General features: G+C 37.5%; 1 protein-coding gene across 2 annotated transcripts; it reads right to left on the bottom strand.

The window, feature by feature from the left end:
• Positions 1-1,024: 1,024 nt before the first annotated feature.
• st3gal4 (ST3 beta-galactoside alpha-2,3-sialyltransferase 4) lies at positions 1,025-21,054 on the bottom strand. Of its 2 annotated transcripts, XM_088301216.1 has the most exons (11): positions 20,780-21,054; positions 16,909-16,985; positions 12,538-12,619; positions 12,117-12,206; positions 10,260-10,357; positions 9,727-9,790; positions 9,538-9,633; positions 7,475-7,664; positions 7,036-7,173; positions 1,492-1,644; positions 1,025-1,420 (listed from the first exon to the last, which is right to left on the bottom strand). In XM_088301216.1, the coding sequence occupies exons 2-11, from the start codon at positions 16,922-16,924 to the stop codon at positions 1,331-1,333; spliced, it is 1,017 nt and encodes a 338-aa protein (XP_088157342.1). In that variant the 5' UTR covers positions 16,925-16,985; positions 20,780-21,054; the 3' UTR covers positions 1,025-1,330. The 2 variants fall into 2 exon arrangements, with proteins under 2 accessions (XP_088157342.1, XP_088157340.1); XM_088301214.1 differs by lacking the exons at positions 16,909-16,985; positions 20,780-21,054 and adding an exon at positions 14,525-14,641.
• Positions 21,055-21,863: the final 809 nt, after the last annotated feature.

The following is a 21,863-nucleotide window of genomic DNA, read 5'->3' as shown; positions in this document are numbered from 1 at the left end:
AACAGCTTTTGTGTTGCTGTAAAGGGGACATGCCACGCAGGTGACATTAAAAACAAACGCTAGGCCGAGTTTTTTTTTTTTTTTTTTTTTTTTACAAGCAAGAAATGGAAGACAATCTTAACAGCCTGGTGGGGATCTGCTTTGTCGCAAACGTTCGAAATCCCACATGGGCGCAGGCGGCGGTGTTGTGGGCGTTATGTCCATAATGCGAGCAGGGTCAGCTTGTAAATTAAGCCGCTGTGGCACAGGACCAAACAGCACTCTGGCGTTCATGCAGATAAGGTAGGTTTGTCTGAAAATTATAAGGCTTCATTCATCAAGATTTACAGAATTAGAGGCATTCCATTGGGCGTCGCCGTGTACGTAATATCATTGTGCAGTGTTTCAATGTTTGCACACGTGACAGTTATCTAATGACGTGTTTAATGAACATGCTGTAAACGATATTATTTTTAAAATATTTTTTAAAGTTATTAAATGGGCATAAAAGGCAATGAATTTCTCAAATTAATTTGACAAAAATGTAACTTTTACTGCTGTAAATGGCACACATATGTAAAGTATCAGTTAAAACAATTTGTTTGGGTTAGTAATAATAAGCGTTACATTAGCTTTCCATTCAAAGTAAATTATCACGCACCATAAGCCCAACTACTTTTTAAATGCCAAGGGCATAAGTCAGTTCATTGCAACACTAATTGCCATGTGAACACCACAGCGTAATGTTGTTCTGCTCGTCCAGATCTCCAAGTTGTACATATGTGTGCTAATTCTAGCACTGTAATTCAAACAGTCTTTGCATTAATAGGTACCCCAGAGTCCAGTGAAATTCAATACAAGAACTGCATCAAAATTTAGATCTGCCCAAAGATTTTTAACAGGATATTTTACTCATTATTTTAATCAAGTATTTATGTCAACTTGATTCCATGTTGAAGTTTTGATGTGGAACAGTGGATGCACCCAAAGGAGGCTGACTGCCATCTAGTGGCTGACAGTGATATTGATTGAATACAAATACCACTACAATACAAATTTTAATTAAAAAATTATTTCATTATGTACAACAAAACATATCCAGTGGTACCAGTATCATTCGCATTGCTTTTGAAAGAAAAAAAACAATCACATAATAAATTACAAAAAAAACTACATTACCTTTCATATTTCCAAATCAAGAATGTGTGAATCATTTGTTATTGTGTGTTCATATTATTAAACAGAAAGACTACTTATAAAACAATTTATCGTATGCGAATATCACAATATGAAATTGCAACTAAAATCAGGAGACCTAATGCATAGATTTGATTTTCCGATCAAAGGTGTCTCATAAATGTGGGTGAAGGAAAAAGATGGCACCTGAGTCCTCCAGTCTTTTTAAGGCTTCAGCTTCACGACTGAGGTCATGGTAAGAGTTCTACAAAAGGTACACAAACATACCTTGAAGGATTAAACAGGTGGGGAAAAGGTATGTACGTCATCACTTACCTTCATTAATTTCATAGTATCATAGCCATAGTAATGGACTAGGTTCTTGATGTTCTTGGAGTTTGGATACCCGAAACCAGCTACGTGGACCACATCGCAATAGTTGAGGGCAACGAAGACAGCAAGGATTCCCGTAGTGGGGTGAACTGGTTTCTGGAGGAAAACATACATCATTTTGTTGTAAACTTTCTCATCATCCTGAAATCAAGTTTGAAGGGTGGGCATTGTGATGGTGGATTTCATATCAATAAGTTTGTTATTTCAATTCTAAAATTTGGTCTTGGACTTTATCTAAAGTTAAAATGACCCAAGTGTATTCTCAAATTTCCCCATTGTGGGACTAATAAAGGACATCTTTATCTTTAATAGAAATCCATGTACAAAAGCACCACTTATCCCATTCATTATGATGTTAATGCACATCTGCCTTCTGCCACTAGATGGCGATAGAAGTCAACACAATTTTTGAGGTACTGTACAGTACTAGCTCCAGATTTAGAAATGTTTCTCCGATTCGCTGAACGTCAGGATTAAAAAAAAATACATCAACAAGTAACTGCAAAGAAAAAATTTGAAAGCCATTCACAGGTGGTGATCCTTTCTCCTCCAATAGATGTAGCAGTAAAATGGCCGATGCATCATCCAGTGACAAGTAAACTTTTCCCATCCCGAAAAAAATGGGTACGGTCATCATATCTGTTTATGGATCATATTATTGTTCAAAAATACATGACATAATTAACTCATTCACTGCCAGCCCAGGTAAAATGAAAGTACGTCTATATCCGTCAATGGTAGCGAATGAGTTAAAGGCTGGGCACTTTTATACTTCACTATTAAACATAATAGCAGTACTAAGAGATGTACAAAACGTCCCATAGAGGAATTCAAGGGTTTCCCGCCAATTATTAAAGTTGTCCTTAAACTATGTAGAGATGGCTAAATTAACATTGATGGCATGATCTGTCCACAATGATGTTTAAGTCCATGTTTGTGTTCCGAGGAAGCCAGCAGCATTTTGAGTTACGCCCATTCTGCAGTTTCTCTACGACCCTCCATAATCGAACGAAGAATTACTGTGATCGTGACCGCTTCGTAAAATGTGTTCTTCCTTATTTCGTTTATCGCTTTTCTCCTTGACCGGCAGGAAATCATACACAGGCGACTCATCTTTTACGAGCTTCACATATTCACGAGCAAAAGACAAGTTCTCTGAACTATTCATTCACAAAAAAAAATTGCACTGAAAAGAATACATACGCACAGAGTTACAAAAAGCTGAGAATAACAACAACGAAACCAAATGTAACTAGAATCATATAGCCAAATAGAATATTTAGTGCCAACAAAATAACAGCTAGCTAAGAAAGTGGGAGATGAAACTGCGTAAACAACAGTGGCCCTTACAAAGAGATAAAAAAAATAAATACTTTCCTAAGTTACGACAGCTATTAAATTTTTTGATGATGGCTATTCTCTCTCTCTATCTATCTATCTCATATATATATATATATATATATATATATATATATATATATATATATATATATATATATATATATATATATATATATATATGGCTGTTACATTGTATCCTGTACTAAATTCACTATAACATGTTTGAGAGAAATGTACACCCCCCTAAACAATGAGAGAGCTTGCCTTAGTGAATAAGTACCCACTCTTGAGCGGTGCACCCATGGCAACGCTAAGATAATGACCATGCTTTCCATTGCCTGTGATCTTTGCCAACATGGCTGCCTGGATCTAGCGTCTACTGTTTATCTGTGACAACAAGGGCACAACCTGTAAAAGCCGTACATGTCGTTGCCCCTGTCTATTTGATTGCACCACAGTGCCAGCAAACAACAGCGGCCAGCTAACAGACTTTGACACTTTGGCTTTGCTTTAAGTGGTCTGGACACAATTTTCTGCTGGTAAATCCAAAAACTGTTATGTCTGAAATCCATTAGAACTGTATTATGAGCAGTTGTTTGGCCCGAGCGAACAGGTCAAGGCGAGAATGCGGGGGTGACCCTGCTATGCGTGTTCACAAGGGCATAAAAATGATTAACACCTTGTCAGCCACATCATCTATCTCCGGTTGATTTTCTTTGCGCTTGTGGTGTCTGAAAAGTGTGTAAGTGTAGAGGTACAAGATGGGGCAAGAGAGGGTTGATCATTTTTATAAATCATTTTACTAATGCAGTATTCATTCAACTCTCATAGTTATTTCTTATAGCTATGATTTAGGTCTTTTAAAGCATTTAAAAAAATAGTTTTCAAAATCTTGTGCACTGCACGTTTTGATAATTTTAGTAAAGCTACTTATCTGTTTAGTTTGCTTTCAAGTATCTTTAATTATTTTGTTTGTAAATGCTTTTAAATGCTGATTTTTTAATTGTGAAGCATGTTGAATTTTTATTATGCAAGAAATATCATATAAAAATAAAGCTGCCTTGTCTTACCCTGACTAGATATTTTTTAGGTTTATAAGGCGACTGGAACGAAAAACATACAGCCTCTCGTTACAGATTGTCGTTGACATTCATGGGATGAAACTAACACAAGAGTAAGGAGTTCAGATATGTCTGATGTGTAGTCCTTTATAAGAACCTCATAATGACAACATGTCAATAATTATCATTGCTCACGAATCACTTCCACGTGGGCTGGAGCGTGAAATTCCTCTCTCTTCTTTCACCCTTATATTTTTCTTTCCCCACCTTATCAGGTTGGACATTTGGACCTTCTAAAGCTAATACGGTATACATGTCCGAGCCAACAGCGACCCGCTTTCGACATTCTCCAGCTAAGGTTCAACATTGTTAACTTGATGCAAGACCAGGTCTTTACCGTCCACACAACAATGTCTAATAGTTTGGTCTCACATGCGGTTTCTCTCATGAATTCAGTGGTCTCTCTGTGATGAATTCAATCAAAGAGCTCTATCGCTTTATCATGTTTGTTAAATCAGTACAAAGTCAGAAGAACAAAAGGTTGCGGAGTGAATGGCCGCACAGTCACGAACTTATCTTCCTTTTGGTGTTCTTGGCAAGGAAGCAAGTAGGATATAATGGGACACCAGCTAAGACGGGAAAGTGCATTTTAGCTTGTAGCATTTGCTAAACGTATATTTAGACAGGCACACGGCCCATATGAGAACGAGGTGAGTATGTGTCTTGCCAAGAGACATCGGGACAGCAGTTTTAAATAAATTGTTGAATTTTAATAAAAACACACCTAACAAAGTAAACCGCTTTTTTTCATGTCATGGACTAACTATAAAACACAGAATCAATAAATGGGATTATATTTTTTATTTTTGGGTTAATTTCCGATTATTATGACATATCTGACATTTCTGTGTGTATGAGCCTCAAACGACTGGTGCCAGAGCTCTGTGTAGTTTGGACACAGTCCTGCGGAGCCTTGGTGAGTGGGCTGCACACTGTCACCACTGCAAACTAAGAGCAGAGCACATGCCTGTGTTTTGGGAGAGAAGTGTGAACACACACTGAGAGGATCATGTGGCTTTGTACAAAGACTGGCAATGCAGAAGATGAAGAGGGAGTGGTGGTGGAGAGTTTATACTAATGTGGATTTATGATGAAGTGGTCATCTATTTGGCAGGGAAGGAGAAATATCTGCAAACAGTAGTTAAAATTCTGATTGATGATACCTTAGGGCTGGAAGTGTGGAAGTTTGATGTGCTTTCATACTAGCACCATATAGGATGTCTAAATTCAACTCTGTGGTTTCCCTCGTAGTGCAAGCTTGTTTGGCCAGTTGGTGTTGCGGATGGACATTTGGTTGATTGACTAAGGGGAAATTCCAGTGTTGTACGGAGTCAAAAAAAAAAAAAAAAAAAAAAGGGCTGTCAAAATTGCAGCATTATTAACTCTGGAGATTAATCAAAATATTTTTAACTCAGTTAACACAGTTTAAATTACTTCTAAAATAATTTGCATACTTATTGTAAATATTGTACCATATTAGCTGTACATCTTTAGCCCCTCTTCTCAGAACAAAACACCCTGCTCAAGTTACCACTGGGCCTTGCAAACCAACACTGTTGGAGTGTGGTACTTGTGGGTAGTTTTGAGAAATGAAAAGAAAGAAAAAAAATATATATACTACATATTTGGTGATTTGGGATTAATTCCAAGATATTTCTTTCACAAAAAATAGTTGAAAATGTGATTTATTGCAATTAATCTTGAAGATTTTTGGTGATTTATTATTAAAAGGTAAGTACTTGACAGTACTAATATATATATATATATATATATATATATATATATATATATATATATATATATATATATATATATATATATATATATATATATATATATATATATATACACACACACACACACACACAGAGCAGAGCAAGTAAACCTAAGGCGCATGTGTAACCAAGACAGAAGGCTATGAAAAGTGCAAAACAAATTAATCCTAACAAGGCTAATATGGACCTGTATGAAAACAGTACAGCTTCATAAACACTCATTTCTTTAGATCTGCCCAAAATGTCCTTCCTTCCTTCCTTCCTTGACCCACACCCCACCACTTGACAACATTTTCTGGCAATCTGTTGAGTACGTTCTGTAATCCTTGAAGTTTAAAATTAGTCAACAACCCAATGTTAACTGCTTCCAGGCACCAAATACGTCTCTATTTGCATCCTTCCAGATTGGTGCCGGTCTTAAACACCATTTCCCTCCTCTGCAATGCTTTATAAAGTTTGTGCAGGTGGTGCAGAGCTTCTGTCGTCTGACAACCACATCTCATTCTTTGACAAAAGAAAAAGGCTCTGGCAAGGGTAACAAGCAAAACCAAAAGCAAAGTTGGCTCCACCAGGCACACAACCTCCCAGGAGACTAAAGAGGTCATTAGGGGGAAAAGTGTTGCAAAGTCCAGGCTCATAAGCCAAAGAGGGAGAAAAGGTCCAAGTTTTCAAGTGAAAACAGATCAATGGCTCATGGCTACAATGCATTGCGTCATGTTATTTTGTTGTCACCATGAAGAGTGCCTCAAAGTTTCCGAAGTAATTTTTTTTTTTTGTTTCCTCAACTTTCAAATTTGTGAACAACAACCAGCTTTTGGGAATGTTCTAAGTTGTCCCTTTCAGTTGCAGTGCAAATATTTTGGCTTTGTTTCAAAAGCCAATTATTTCTCAGCCATTCACTGCTGCAAATTTGAAGAGCTGGTTTATCTTGCATCCAAACCAGAATGCAAAAATCTTTCTCATAATCTACTTTAATAGGATCCCCCGCAAAACACTATCGACCGAGCTACAGTTGAACTCGGTGGACGGTTTATCGCCCAAGTAGCATTGACCGGCCAGCGGATGTTCTAGCCAGCCTTGTTAACCTTCGAATGGGAAATTTAAAAGGGAACAAACAACACGAAGGATTCCCAGCAGGAGATCTTGCGGTTAAGAATGCCGACTGGTCACAGTTAATTGCAACCATCATTTCTCTTCACCTAGCGGCCTTACAGAAAGAAGATTCTCGGAACGGAAAAGTACACCCTCACCTGTTTATTCGTCGGTTTCAGGGGGATTCGGAGCAGCTTCTCTGCTGTCTGGTGCAAAAAGTGTGGATCCAGCACTCGGATTTGACCAGCATCACCCAACCAGATTTGGGGAGGGGGCTTCCAAAAGCCTTTCCTGACCTGGAGTGCATGCACACAAAAACAAATAGGAAGATAAGTAATTTCCTGTAAACCCACTTCATTTGTACAAACGAGATGCAAGCAAGCCACTAATTCCCTCATGATCGGAGGCAACGCCATGTGCATAATTAGCAGCTAATGGCCCAGCAATTGTTACGACTAGGACAGAGGCCCAAGTGGAAAAAAGCACTTTGACAATAGCCTATGAGAGCTTGTTCCTGACGTGGTTGGATGGCAAGGTCCGGGGAAAGCAGAGTGTGCGGCGTGTGCGTGTGAAAGAGCTTTTCCACACGTCATGTACCCTCTTCTCGTTGTAGAGAATCTCTTTGAGCCACCGTAGATCTTGCTGTTTAAAAGGCACCAGGACCATTAGTGTGCCAGGCTCATTGTTGATGCCTGGATTATAGGAGGCGGACTCTGGGTAGAAGAACCGCATGGTTGTCTTGTTCCCGACGTCATCCTCGTAGCCCCTCACCGGAGCGTCGTTCAATCTGTATGAGGAGGAATTGGAGGTATTAGCTACTGGACAGCTTATTTTCAAAATCGCAACAGTTGTCATGCTGACTGACCCGCCTCATAGGCGACAGAAAAGTCCTCCAATTCCATTAAAAAAAAAAAAAATAATTAAATTAATTTAAAAAAAAAATTATATATATATATATATAATTTTTTATTTTTTTTTAATTAATGTTTTTTTTATTTGGATTGCCACCGAATGTATATATGATGTGAAGTAAACTGTTTTAAGGCGTTTTTATCCAGATTTCATATCGGCTCCATATAACAGAAACATTCCCCAAAAAGGCCATTTTTTTCCTGATGCACCAAAAATTATAATACTCTAGTACCTAACATGCAATTTCGAAAATTCTTTGTGCTTTGTACTCAGGTTTAAGTAGGCAGTCAAACCAGAGTTATGTTTTGACATACTACCATTTTTGGGAAATCTTGTCACGTTGCTATTATTAGACGCAAACAAAGAAAATATGTTCGGCACCTTAACTAATTTAATACCATTGACGGCTAAAGACGTCAAAGATCCTTTTTTTTTTTTTAAATGTTTACTCAGCTTGTAGTAAATGAGTTAATCTAAATTCTCCCCATTTCTGACCTACAAACTGCCCAATCCCGCTACTTAATATGCCCTACTATCAGGTTTAACATTTATATCAAGTACTCACCTGTTCCAATCGTATTATGAAACTCCATGACTATGTTTGATTGCACACAAGTCTCACTAGTCTTTATAAAAGTTCTAGTTGTGTTTCTTTGACACAAGCCCGATGACGTTTGCTCTCAGGCATGCATTGAATTCAGACCATCAATAACCTACATGTCCCAGGACTGATTCGCTTCAGAGGGAGAGGATAGGGAGGGACCCGGACACGTTGATGTTGGGGAGAAAAATGCATTGTAACCAGGCCAACAGCTTGGCTGTTTGAAAGAGGCTTATAACAACTCAGTGTGTGTGTGTGTGTGTCGGATCCAAGCTGTAAAGTCAGATTTGCACATTCACGCCTGACATGACGAAATGGTGTACTTTCGCCTTTGGAGAAACCTAACTTAGCAAATGTTTTCTGATTGTAGTGGTGAAATAAAAGCACACAAGTGAAATCTCAATGTTGATAATTAATATTACAGAACATTCATAGATAATACTCCATTTTCTATATATGTATTTATTTATAGGGATGGAAAATTAAAGTACAGGAATTCTTAAGAATTGAAATGAAAATAACCAGAGTAATGAAGTTAAAATCTGTTTGTTTTAATAATAATTGATGATCTAGTTGCAAGACTAGGGCAAAGACAAATGAATAACAGAAGAAGGCAATAAAAGAAAACAAAAGCTCTTTATTATAAAATAAATACTTTTTCTGGTTTTAATTATTATAAATAAATATTCTCTATGTGTAATTGAGCATATTATTTATCGTAGTTCTCGGCCTTGCGCCCCAAAATCAACATTCGCTGTTTATTTTCTATTAAACCAGCGAATCGCAAATCAAATTGAATGGGTAACTAATTGTGCTTTTGCCGAAAAACACATGGTCCAAAAAAAAAGAAAAATCCAATTTAATCAGAATGGTAATTGTAGAGCGTTATCTACTATCTTATCCTTTTTGGTATCAAATAAATGATCTTGCCTCGCCATACAAAGGCCAACGGTTAGAACTCAGTTGTTTTTTTGTTAGTTTTTTTTTGCTTTTGATTAAGTTTTACGCGCAAACACTTCCGAGTGTCGGTAGCCCAAATTCATATAAACTCAGGCAACACACACGAAATTAAAAATACATTTAAACATAACATCGTTGTTCAATCTAAAGCATATTAGCACAATAAAGACAATTCCTTTATTCTTACCGAATGACCACATCATATTTGTTAATGTTGTCTCCTAACGATGTGTTTTTAATGGCAAAGCTGTTGCCTATGACAACACAGGTTCTGCAGTCAAGGCTGAAAGAAAGAAAGGTAACACACATTGTTAATCCTACTTGATAAAATCTAATACAAAACCAATACCAAAACACTTAGCCATGTCACACTTACTTGTCTATGTTGGCCGGCATCTGATAATTGGTGGTTACTGCAAGAACTTTCAGAAGTTGCAGTTCTGGGTGGAAAAGACAGAAAAGGAGTAGTTTAAAATACAATATGGTAAGAAAACTAATAAACAAGCCGAAAGATGCATCAGATGGATTAAAGGAGGGGTGGGGAACCTAGGGCACGTGGGCCATCAATGGCCCTGTGGGAGTATTTAATAACCAACCAAAGGATTTGATGCAAGTCTGGAGTGCTTGAAAAAAAATGCCTTGTCAGGAGAGCTATTGCTCAATTGCATTTGTGACAATAAGAGAATCTTAAAAAATAAATAAATAAAAAATTGTTGCATCATATTTTGTCATTTGTATGGCCCATGGAGGAATGTATAACAACTGAAATTGCCCTTGGTTCTCCATCCCTGGAATAAATTCTGTTTGTCATACAAGGCACATAAACACCAAAGATGACAGTGTAAAATAAACGGTATGTTTAAAAAAACAAAAAGGAAGAAAAAGCACTTAACATCATTAATAACATACCACTGCCACTGACGCCATAAGGTAGCGGCAACGTTGACAGATGTTCTCGCCAGAAGAAATCATCCAGTTTTAGAAAGAGCTGCGTCTGCCTGCTAATGCTGTGGGAGAAACATCAGAACGGTTATTACACAAGTGATATACCACATGAATCATGTTACAGATCAAGAAAGAAAGCTAAGAATGTGGCAGCAAAGTCATTTTTGTGGCTGTTAAGTGATGACAAAGCACACAATAGACAATGCAAAAAACACTGCCAGTAAACACATCCCAGCCATTTAGAAAACTCATTGTGCTTGGCCTGGGTAATACTTTAACTTGCCAATCTGCTTCTGGTGTCTATTAGAAAGGTGAAGCACACTCGTTATGAGCAGAGCAGACGGGCCATTTGAATTTGTATGTCCCTCATAAAAAATCCTCCATTGGCGTGATTCGGCTGAGGAAAGGGAAAAGAAAACAACAACGTTCACAGAGCTTCTGGAGCAAGACAAATGCAGCAGTTTGTAGTTGGGGTAAAATATGTTGACGTGTTCACTGGCAGTGGACTCCAGCTGTTTATGACCTTTTGTCTTTACAGAGCGGCTCCCATACATTTATTAGCTTCATATGCCAGCTTGCTCTCCATAGGACATGGAGATAGACCTTCGGGGAGGGGTTTAATTCGACACAATGTCACAATAATGACTGAAGGGCCACCCAGCGACTGTTATGGGCTGATATCAAGCACCAAAAATCAGCGGTCTCCATGTGTACAATGTTTTTTGTCGTAGTGATTAGGGTTATAGGCATTTGAAAAAAGATTAAAGTGCATAAGTGTGAATTAAAAGCTGAGGAGGAAAATAAACTGTGGTCTTGATCAATTTTAGGATGGACCAAATGGATCAGTAATAAATACCCAGCAGACTTCACTTCAGGAGGTACATCTATTCAGTATAGTGACATCTACTTTGTAAATAAAGAGCTGCATCAAAAAAAAAGGGGAAAAAAATCCATGCTTAGTATATTGCTCTGTACAAGGATCGAGGGTGGCACCTACGGTTATAACTCAAATCCTCTGTCCCACTGAAATAAATGGAAATGTCATTAATCCGTTCCGGCCACTCAAAAAAACATTTTTTTTGCATTTTTGTCTTTTAATATGGTAAAATATCACGCTATAATAATGTACTTTATAAAATTTAAAAAACAGAGTAATAGCATAATTGTAGTTTGTAATTTAGTTTAGTTGTTTTAAAAAAAAAAGCATGTAGCTACTGTAATTCTCTTTATTTTATGTTTAGTTTGACAGTAAACTTAAACCAAAAATGCCATTTAGCAGCTTGAATCCTCTTTTTTGACAAAATGTTCACCATTTACCAAACTGCTGCTTATTGTGAAGTGAGTAGAATTGAGTTTACTGCCAGCACACAACGCACGTATTGCGAGATATCAGTGTGTTAATGTCATGTACGCTATGGCGAGTTATCATCTGCAGAGTAAGAAGTCTGAACAACAGACTTTTCTTAATGGTTCAACCATGGCTTTTGTATTAGCGCCTATCTGCGACGGTGTACCTAATGTAGTGGCTAATGGTTGTGCAGCTGGGTAAACTGATAGTACAATAGTGCCAGAAACGCGTGATGTGGTGGGGGTGCTTCATGACTGTGAAAAGTGATAACAAACCGTTGTTGCCCTCAGTAAAAATGACTTTTATCGAGCCATACAAAGGTTCAACATGAACCTTAAAAGCAAAGCTAAGCATGATGGATGGAACTACTTTATAACAAACTCAAAGAACCAGGCACCTTTATGTTGTCTAGCCACAATAATAAGTCATAGACACCCTCGCCGTAAAAACAAAGCAGACATGCCGTGACGTACTTAAAGTTGAGGCTCTCCCACTTCTTCTGTGTCAGCCAGCCACCACACAGAGACTTGCTACTGTTGACAGACTTGCTGGTGCCGACATAACTGTGAAAAGACAGACTCACAATCACCACCACTGGCATGAAACTGAAAACTGCTGTTTAAATTCTTAAAAAAAAAAAAAAAATTTCCTCCAGACATAAAGTGGGTCCAGAAGCCTCAAAAAGTGAAAAAGTAGGTCTGTATGAGGTTCTAATTGACCATCAGCTTGGATCAGTGGGAGGCTTGGACTACTTTCCTCATGGGGACTCAGCACTTTGCAGTCCTCTAGAGCTTTCTTTTAGGTTTAGTGGGCATTTTTGGTGTTAAATGACCTCAATACCAGAGCAATGAAAAGAGACAAAGAAATTGTGCATGCGTGCGCGTGTGTCTTTACCTCTGAAGTATGGCATAGGAACAGTAGTACGTGACAAACGAGACGAAGAAGATGAGAACTGATAGAAGCCTAAGGCACCATGCTGGAATCAGAATAAAATAATTAAATAAATATTTGCAATATCATATCTGATTACAAAACATACAGTGGAACCTTTAAGTAATTTCATAAAATTTTAAATAACAACCTCATTATTTTCAAACATTGCACCCACAAGATATTGAAGTAATTCAAATAAAATGTCAGTTTCAATCCCAAAAGTTTTTCAATTTTAACCAAGCAGAGTTTATCACAAGCACCGGGTATTGCGCATTAGTACGAGCAATAATTAGTTACATTAACATTAACAAATATATGCTAATTCAAATAAACTTCTTATACACGGCACAACATTTGTTAATTATTACCACTAATTGAGAGTATATTTCGGTGAACACGAATCTGGTCTAACGTGTCTGCAAGGGGTGAGTAGTTTTACTTTATTTAACTTGTACAACTTGTAGTATGACAGTAAGGAATATGGAAATAAAAAGCATTGCCAATATAAGTTTCATGGCGCAAGCTTGAAAAATCAATTCACTTTAAATCAAGGAAAAATTTGCGTTGAAATTAGAACAAATGACAATTGTTACCTAAAGCCAGCAGGGCACACATTTTTTTTTAATCACAATAAGGAAAGCAGGACGGTTGCCTTTAAACTCAAATAATGACAATGATGTACTTTGAAGACAGAATAATTTTATACTTTTGCCAAAGACAATATACTGATATCACGCATTATGACGAATTGGACCTGATAATTCCAAAATATTGAATCTTAATCATAAATTTTGTTTGCTTTGATATTGTTAGCATAGTTACTGTCATCCCAGCCCAAGACATCAACGTGACGTTAGCTTTAAACTTTGTGGCAAAAACTACGAGTTCTAGGAAGTGACATGTGAGGTACTCTCGTTGCCCAGACATCCTGCCTTGCCACAATGGGGTGACGAGCAAACTGAAGTGACAAGCTCAAAGATCAGCTAAGGTGATGTTCAGAATTGAGTCATAATTTCACTCATTCACTCCCAGTCATTTTAGGGAATTTTCTAAACCACCAATATATTGTGCTACCAAATGAGAGAAAATACTCTCTCCTTTCAACAGGTAAAAGGAGTTTGATTGGAAGAAAAAAATGCAAAGGTTTATCGCAGTGAGCTCACAAATTGTTCTGATCTCATATCTAAAATGGGCAAACTGCAGGTTTTCCCCTTCAGGGTAATCACCCTGGAGTCGAACAAACTTTCAGATCCTTCTCTGCCAAGCCGGTCACCACTTCTCGTGCACTGAATGAAACAACCTGCTTTGCATCTCTTTATAGATGTGTCGGTAGATGGTGTGGCCCACATTGAAGGGGAAGCGCTGTAGTTTGGCTTTGAAAAATGTTTTGCATTCATGAATCCTGGCACTTTTCTGACACATCCCATATACAGAACTGATCGCTTTGCAGCTGTGGTATGTGGGGAAAGGCTGCCTATTCATCCAGAAGTCAGAAGATGTTGGACCTGAGAGTGGAACTTCAAACTTATATTTCATCTCAAAGGTGTTTGATGAGGTTTTAAAGTGAAGTACTTCCACAGCAAACTCATCCAGCTGTGACTTTATAGACCTCGGTTTATGCAGTGGAACAGAAAAGGACATTCCCCAAAACTATTCCCACAAAGCTTGAAGCAGATAATTGTCCAAAGTGTCTTCTTGCAATGAAAAATGAGTATATCGGAAAATTGTGTTCACAAATTGAGTGTTCAATGTGCAGGCATGAAAGGGCATGTTGCTATGATTGCAGTTTTGAATTCATAAAAAGTTTTGAAAGCAATGAATAAGCATGGCTTCAATATCAATTTTTTAAAAAAAGTGATTCACATTTTTTTTCCATAATCGTCCGGCCTTACAATAATACTGCACGTCAAGATCAAGGTGAAGCCAAAAACGCAGGAAGAGAGCTTACTTGTAGACATCTTCACTTTCCCCTCAGTCCTGTCATGCCTTCTCATTGCATGACGTGGTTAAGTGTCCAAGAATCCAAATTAGGACCTCCCTTTGCAGTACAATTTTTATCCAGAGGGTGCAGTCAAAGGCAATCGGCTCTGTTAATTAAATCACCAGTCACTGCAGTGTGTCAACTTCTACTTGGAAGAGAGTAGAAGAAATGGGCGTGGTGGAGGAACAAGAAGATGTGCGGAAGCAAAACCCAAGCAGAGGAGAGATCGTGGAAGAGGATCGTTTGTGGACACTTGACTAACCGCTTAGCCAGCGTGCTCACCCCAGCTTCCTTCAAGTGGCTTTGATCAAAACTTACTGGGTCGTCGGAGGTCGAACACAATCCGTTCTCCGGTCCTGACTGCCTTTCAAACAATTCCCGCTGAAATTCAGTCAAATACAACAGCCGTCAAGCGCCAGTTTGACAAAATTAGAGCCACGCCGCCTACGAGCAGATCGCCTATCATGTTTTTGTTCGACTCCTGTAAAACCAAACAACTACAACGTATAACTCATTGAATGGCAACGTCTAATTGCAGAAAACGCAGTGCCATGCGCATTTTGACGTCATCTCCATTTGAGCTAATCACAAGCCCATACGTAGTTCCATCATCACAAACTCATCCCTCGTCAAATATTTTTTCAAACATATTTATTTTATTTGTCAACTGCTATTATAGTTTTCATTGAAGGTGCTTGAAAGTAACCGTAAAATATGCTAATTGAATTGAATGTCACGAAGATTCCTGGTGTCACTTCAAATGAGTGACGTTTGTCTTTGCTTTTATTCCGATCTGTTTGTCATCAAAGAACAACTTCATACGTATGGACCGTACAACAAGTGGGAAATACAATTCAGGAACTCCAGTATGCTAAATGACAATGAGTAGGGAGCGTCTCAAGTATATTTTAATAAGAAAAGAATATGTTTTGTATTTCTTAATTTTTAGCAGTATTAAATATAATTATAATATTTATGTTATTTTTATTTATACAATTATTGTGTATTATCTTTGACCTTATATAGAGCACTTTACTAAAGCTGCTGTTGTGGTTATTAATAAAAGCAAAATAAATAACTCATCTTCAATATAATATATATTTTTTATTAGTAGGTCATTTTAACATAATTTGGTACTAAATTATTTAAAGCAACAGAACAATTTAGGGTCCACAAATTTGAAAACAACGCACACAAACACACGGCAGGTAGCTTCCCCTCGGTAGAGCGAGAAGCTAATATAGCAGCCTATGCCGAAGCGAATGGGATCAAAAGATGAAGTAGAATCTTGTAACACTGCTAAAAAAAAAATAAAAAATCACTAAACAGTAGTACGAGGACCACTCAAACACATTTCACTGGTTAATCCTGCCTGAAATTACGTAATAATCTCAGGAGGCTCGCATGACATGGTGAGGAATGTGTGCATTACGGAAATTTTGGACTAACTCATAATTTTACGACCTTTAAGGCATCAGACTTTAGAGGTACTGCTAAATGTATTCTGTTTAATGCACATGGCATCCGCAATCTCCCTTTATCACAATGAACCACTCAGCATGCTTCCAATTCATCCTGCACAGCCAATCAGCACTTAAAAATAGACAACGATAAACTGTCAGGGTGCACAGTAGAATAGCTAGTTCCAGTTCAACTTGCAACATTGCAGCAAGAATACTGCTAGTAAATCAAGAATGGCCAAACTTGGAGAAAAAAAATGATTTAAACCACCAAAAAGACTCTGTGAATTAAATGCAAACTATATGAACTTCCCTCTAACGTCCGACTTTTCAGCATACTTTTCAGTTCCCTAAATTTGTAGCAGCAGGTGTTATTTTGATGCTCAGGCCCGTATGAGGAAGGGTGTGTCTGTTTCTGAAGACTGAGAGATAAAGAAATACCAGAGAAAGTTGTCGATGAAGGAGAAAAAAAAAAAAACTCCCATGCTTTTCAGCCAGCAGAAAAAGCCAGAACTATCTTTCCTCGGCCGCTTTCTTGAGTTTGGTAAACCTTGAAAATGATTTGAAATGATAGTTTAAGCACTTTGTCAAGATAAACAAATAAAGATTATGCCAATTATTTTTTAAATCCATGCATTGTTAACAGAATCCGGCGAGATTTTGACAAGAATTAAATCAAGGGGTTGAGTGTGTTCAGTTTGATTATGGTACATACATACATACATATACATATATATATACACATATACATATACATATATATACACATATATATATATATATGTAAATATATATATATATACACACATACATATATACATATACATATATATACACATATATATATATATGTAAATATATATATATATATAACTGAAGCCTTTATTTTACCTTTCCTCTCTGTCATTTCCAGTGACTGTCCACTGTCGGTTTTCAATTGAGCAGACCAGGCTTCTCGTGCGCTTGCTCTAGAAGCAAAAACATAACAAACACACACACAAAAAGCAGTCAGACACATGCAAAGTGAACTGCATTAAAGCACTAGAAAGGCAACTCTGAATAGTAAGCAGGTCCGGAAAGAGGAAACAACCATTAGAGGCTGAGTTGAGAAAAAAAAAAAAAAAACATGTAAGTGATGTCATCCATGTCAGGAAGAAAAATAATGTTGTTAAGCAGCAACACTGATCAGCTTTCGAAGGGTGGATGATGTGAGGCGAGGAGGACTCAGTGGCAGCGGATCGGCCCTTCCCATCTCAGCAGCACTGCCCCTTCAATGATGGCGGCCACACACACTGAAATGATTAAGATGATTCAGGAACTTCTCATGAAGTGACTCTGGCTGAAGGATTTCATGGGAAAAAAATTTGGGGCTTTTTTTTTTTTTTTTTTTTTTTTGGAGGCAGATAGGCAGGTTCTTAGTTTTTCTGCTGTCTCTTGCGAGTGTAATGATTGCACTTTTATGTGATTTTTGAATATATAATTTCGCCCACAACTGCGTGCAGGTAGGCACCTCCCGTTCAAGTCCCACGGTTGGCAGTGTGTCCCCACCAATGTGTACATGAAGTCCAGAAGGTTCTTAAAGACCCCTGTCAACAACAAGATGGCCAAATGTGGCAACAAGAAAGAGATCATTTTCAAGTCAAGTCTCACGATAGTGCAACTTGCTTGTGATCTTATTTGATGATTGCAATCCACAGTTATCACATGTAGAGTATGCACCGCTATCGCCAGTTGTGGTCATTCATTGACAGCTAACATTTAAGCGAGGTGAGGTTTGCAGCACATTCAGCGTTTGACAGTGAAGATGACAGATTGATTTTTCACCGGTTTGAAGCCGCATTTTATTTAATCATTCAAATTTGGCTCAGTTCTTAGCAAAACTCTTCCCCAACTGTAACACTCACATTTACAAGACATTCAATTTTTGCTTCACTATTCAAATGGCAAATGTTAGACTAAGATAGAGTAACACATATCGCTAACTTAGAAATGAAAAATAACCATTGTACTGCAGAGTGAGAGAAACTAGGTTGATTCTCAGCTAGGTCAGTGTCTTCTAGATCAAAATTGGATTATGGCTCTGGTAGCGATAACATGTTGGGATGTGGTCGCGTAAGTAAGTTGCTAGCTAAAGTATCCATTTTTAGATTAGAAAGATTAGAAATCCCTTTATTGTCATTGTACTCAAGTGTGCAACGAGATTAGAGGGCTCCCCTCTCCAGTTTTACAGGACAGAGTAGTTATATTTGATTGACAGTTGACAGTGGAGTGGAATATGGTCAGTGGACACGCCCACGTCATTTGAGGTCAGTCACAATAGCTCAATGTTTTCACAATTTTGCCTTACAAAAAGCTACATGAATGCACTGATATATATATATATATATATATATATATATATATATATATATATATATATATATATATATATATATATATATATATATTATGATTATTACATGTATAAATATATCTAAAAAAATAATAGGGAATGACCTTGAACACACAAACATAATCCTTCCTTTTTTTTTTTTAATCCGGCCAGTAGAGCTAAATCGGGATGTAATATGTAGCAGTTTAGCCACAGTTATGAGGACACAGTTTCAAAAAAGCCTTTAATCAAATCCTATTGCTCCCTAAATGCATTTTCTCATGGGAGTAGTAGCCATGTGAATGAAGTAAGTCCCCGAAGGCCATTTTAGAACAAACATCCCTCTTTTCTTCATTGTGTGTTACAATGCCCAACATGGAGGGGATGAAACTACAGCAGTTATACAATAATTAGACTTTATTCAGAATTGATTTTACAGCGTTCCAATTGTTCTCTGCACAGACCTCATGGAAGATTGGGCATATTCAATGTTTTTTTTTTTTTAATTATCAATGATCTCACAGTGCACAGATACAAATTTGGAAGGATATCAGGGCTATTTTTGTTCATGTTGTGCTCCGTCTTGCCCTGGTTGCCCTGACACACAAACATTTTATGCAACTTGGTTTCACAATAGAAAAGCCATGCGTCGATTTAAAAAAAAAGGGCTTTACTTAAAACACTTAAAGTCATGTCGCAAATCCTTTATTCAATAGACACATTTTTCGTATACTGTCTCGTCTTAGAGGGAACCTATTTTTTCCCTGTTACATCGATTGATAATTGTTCATCAATCATTAATTTCATTCTAGTCATTTATTAATGCTTTGAAGCAGTTTGTGACAACATGGAGTTAAACTACTACATCTGGGCGGGAACCTGTGCTGTACATAAAGTCTTATCCAGTCGTAAATAACGACAACATGACATCAGCTATGGAGATTGCACGACTTTTAAAAATTCTGTCAATCGTGCAGAATTGATTGTTGACGAACAGTGACTTATGAAGCAACTGAGGCAAAACGGGTTGAACTACTTAGCAGCAAGTAAAGGTGCTGCTGATCAGTAAATAGTTTAAGAATTAAAATGTTATTTAATCAAAGTGTTTTTTGGGGAATTTGGAAAGACAAGAAAACATATTGTCCATTTGGTGGAAATTAGATTGATTAACATCTTAAAACAAATTAGGCAGTCTTGTACATGACTTAACTTGGCTGTAAACAGAAGACAGGCTGATAATTCCGTTTAATTACAAAAAGTCACATGAAGTCATAATTTGTATTAGAAATTAGAAGATTGCGATAAAAAAAGTTCAAATGTTATTCTACAGTATAGACATTTTTTAAACAATAAATACAATTCTGAATTTTACATGAATGGAGCGGTGCAAATTAACAATAGCACTAATTTTTAAGAAATTTTTAAGAATTATATTGTATTTGATTGGAAATTAATTGCTACTTGAATCACTTGAGAGGGAAAAAAAATCAAACACAGTACTACTGCAAATCTCATAGTTGTTCGCCTTTTTAAATAGAAATTTGCCAAGACTATGACTAATTTTAGGAAACAAGCACTCTGAAACAAGACCAAAAACTTAAAAGGAAAGTGTTACATTTCTGGTTTAATTGTTTTAAGTAGCCGACCATACGTATAAAACTTTTTCCTTGTTCCTATTGAGAAAAAAAAAATCATGGGTACACAACTTTTATGAGCTGAGTAAATGCGCACAGTTTTATTTGTGTCTTGTAAAGATAAGCGACTTGTTGCCATTGGTTTGCTTACTTTTTAAAGCATTTTTTCATCAATCAATAAATAAATAAATAAATAAATAAATACGATCGTTTTGTGTGGTACGGCTGAACAAGTCATATCATTTTAACGACATCCCAGTAGGCAGCTGATGTCATTTCAACATCAATATGACATCAATTTCATGATTTTGGTGTCATTGATGTGGACTTGCCACCAGACGCCCACTGGGAAGTGTACTTTTCTATCTGTTGGGGAACCCTGCATAAACTAATGATGCCAATACAACTTAACAAAGGTTACACAATAAACTCAATGAGGGCTACTCAACGTGTTCAACTTTGAAGGGCACAACAACTACATTGGAGGCAGCAAAATCTAAATCGTAAATGTTAGTCACGTCACATGCAATCAGGTGATGCACAAGTGAGAGGTGCGATTTATTTACGTGCACTCATTCCAAAATTGTCCATGCACAGACTTCATGTTTGACTGTCAGAATCAATGCTCGTCAATGGGAGTGATTAGTCAATGAGTGGATTTCTGCCATCTAGACAAACATTGACAAATAACAGCGTATGCAACATCTGCAAACTGGAAGAAATGCGAGCCGTAGAAATTTCGAACAGCTTTACTCACCAACGTGATCCAGCACCAAATGCAGTTTTTAATCCAAAGAGAAGGAGAAACGTTGCTGTGAGCGAGTGATCAGATTCACGCCGTCGCCGTGGGTGACATTATTCCCTACGTGGGAAATATCCGGCTCCGCAAGCAGCAGCGAAGTGCAGCGAGCATCACGTTGAGACGCGGAAACCACCGGCGAGCTAAGCGCTGGCTGGTCTGATTGCTGTGAAGTCCGCCGCAGGCTCATAGCGGCTCGCGACTCAAATGCGTCTCTTTGCCTTCCACTCCTCCAGCAGAGCCGTCCCAGCTGCTGCACTGCGCATGCGTAAAAAAAGGGGAGGGGGGCAGCGCGTTCACGACGCCGACCGAATGGAGGGTCTGCAACCGAACCGAATGGCCGCTCTGGTGGTCTCGTGTACATGTTCAATCAAAATTCCCCTCGTCCTGTGTATTTGACTCCTGTGGTTATTATTTTTGTTTTGTGTGTGAAATATTCATGGGAAGCACGCTAGTGGTAGTGGTGGCTTTCACATCTGCCTTGCACAGTGCTGAGGTTGGAGGTTCAAAATTCGGTTTGCGGTGCACTCTCTTGTACCACACTCACCACACCCCCCGCAAAAAATAAGAATATATATATATATATATATATATATATATATATATATATATATATATTTGGTCGATTCTGCCAGCGACAAATTTTGATACCGTTTTACATAAAACTATGCATTTTATTAATATGTTTGACTATTCCCATATTTGTGAATACAAGATGACAGTATAGCGAAAGCACTGAAAATATTATGAAATTCATGTATGATCACTTATTTGCTGCAAGACTCAGACACTGTAACCCAAAACCATCTCTGTCTTAAAATAATCGTGCATAATATCCTCAAGATTAGCTACCAGAAAATTCTAAACTTAAATACTCAATAATAAATAATGAATAAATGCAATTATAGTTTGTAGAGAAGCAAATAAAATCTCCGCAATCACCACCAAAAACAAAATGGCCAATTGCCTTTTATGATTTATTGTAATGTGAAAGTCGAAAGCTAAAGAATTAAAATGTGTCTTCAAACGAGTTTTAATTGTG

This window comes from Idiotropiscis lumnitzeri, chromosome 7 (assembly GCF_059441095.1).
Source record: "Idiotropiscis lumnitzeri isolate Australia: NSW breed Sydney's pygmy pipehorse chromosome 7, RoL_Ilum_1.0, whole genome shotgun sequence".
NCBI classification, from domain to species: domain Eukaryota; kingdom Metazoa; phylum Chordata; class Actinopteri; order Syngnathiformes; family Syngnathidae; genus Idiotropiscis; species Idiotropiscis lumnitzeri.
This window is presented reverse-complemented; position numbering and strand designations above follow the sequence as displayed.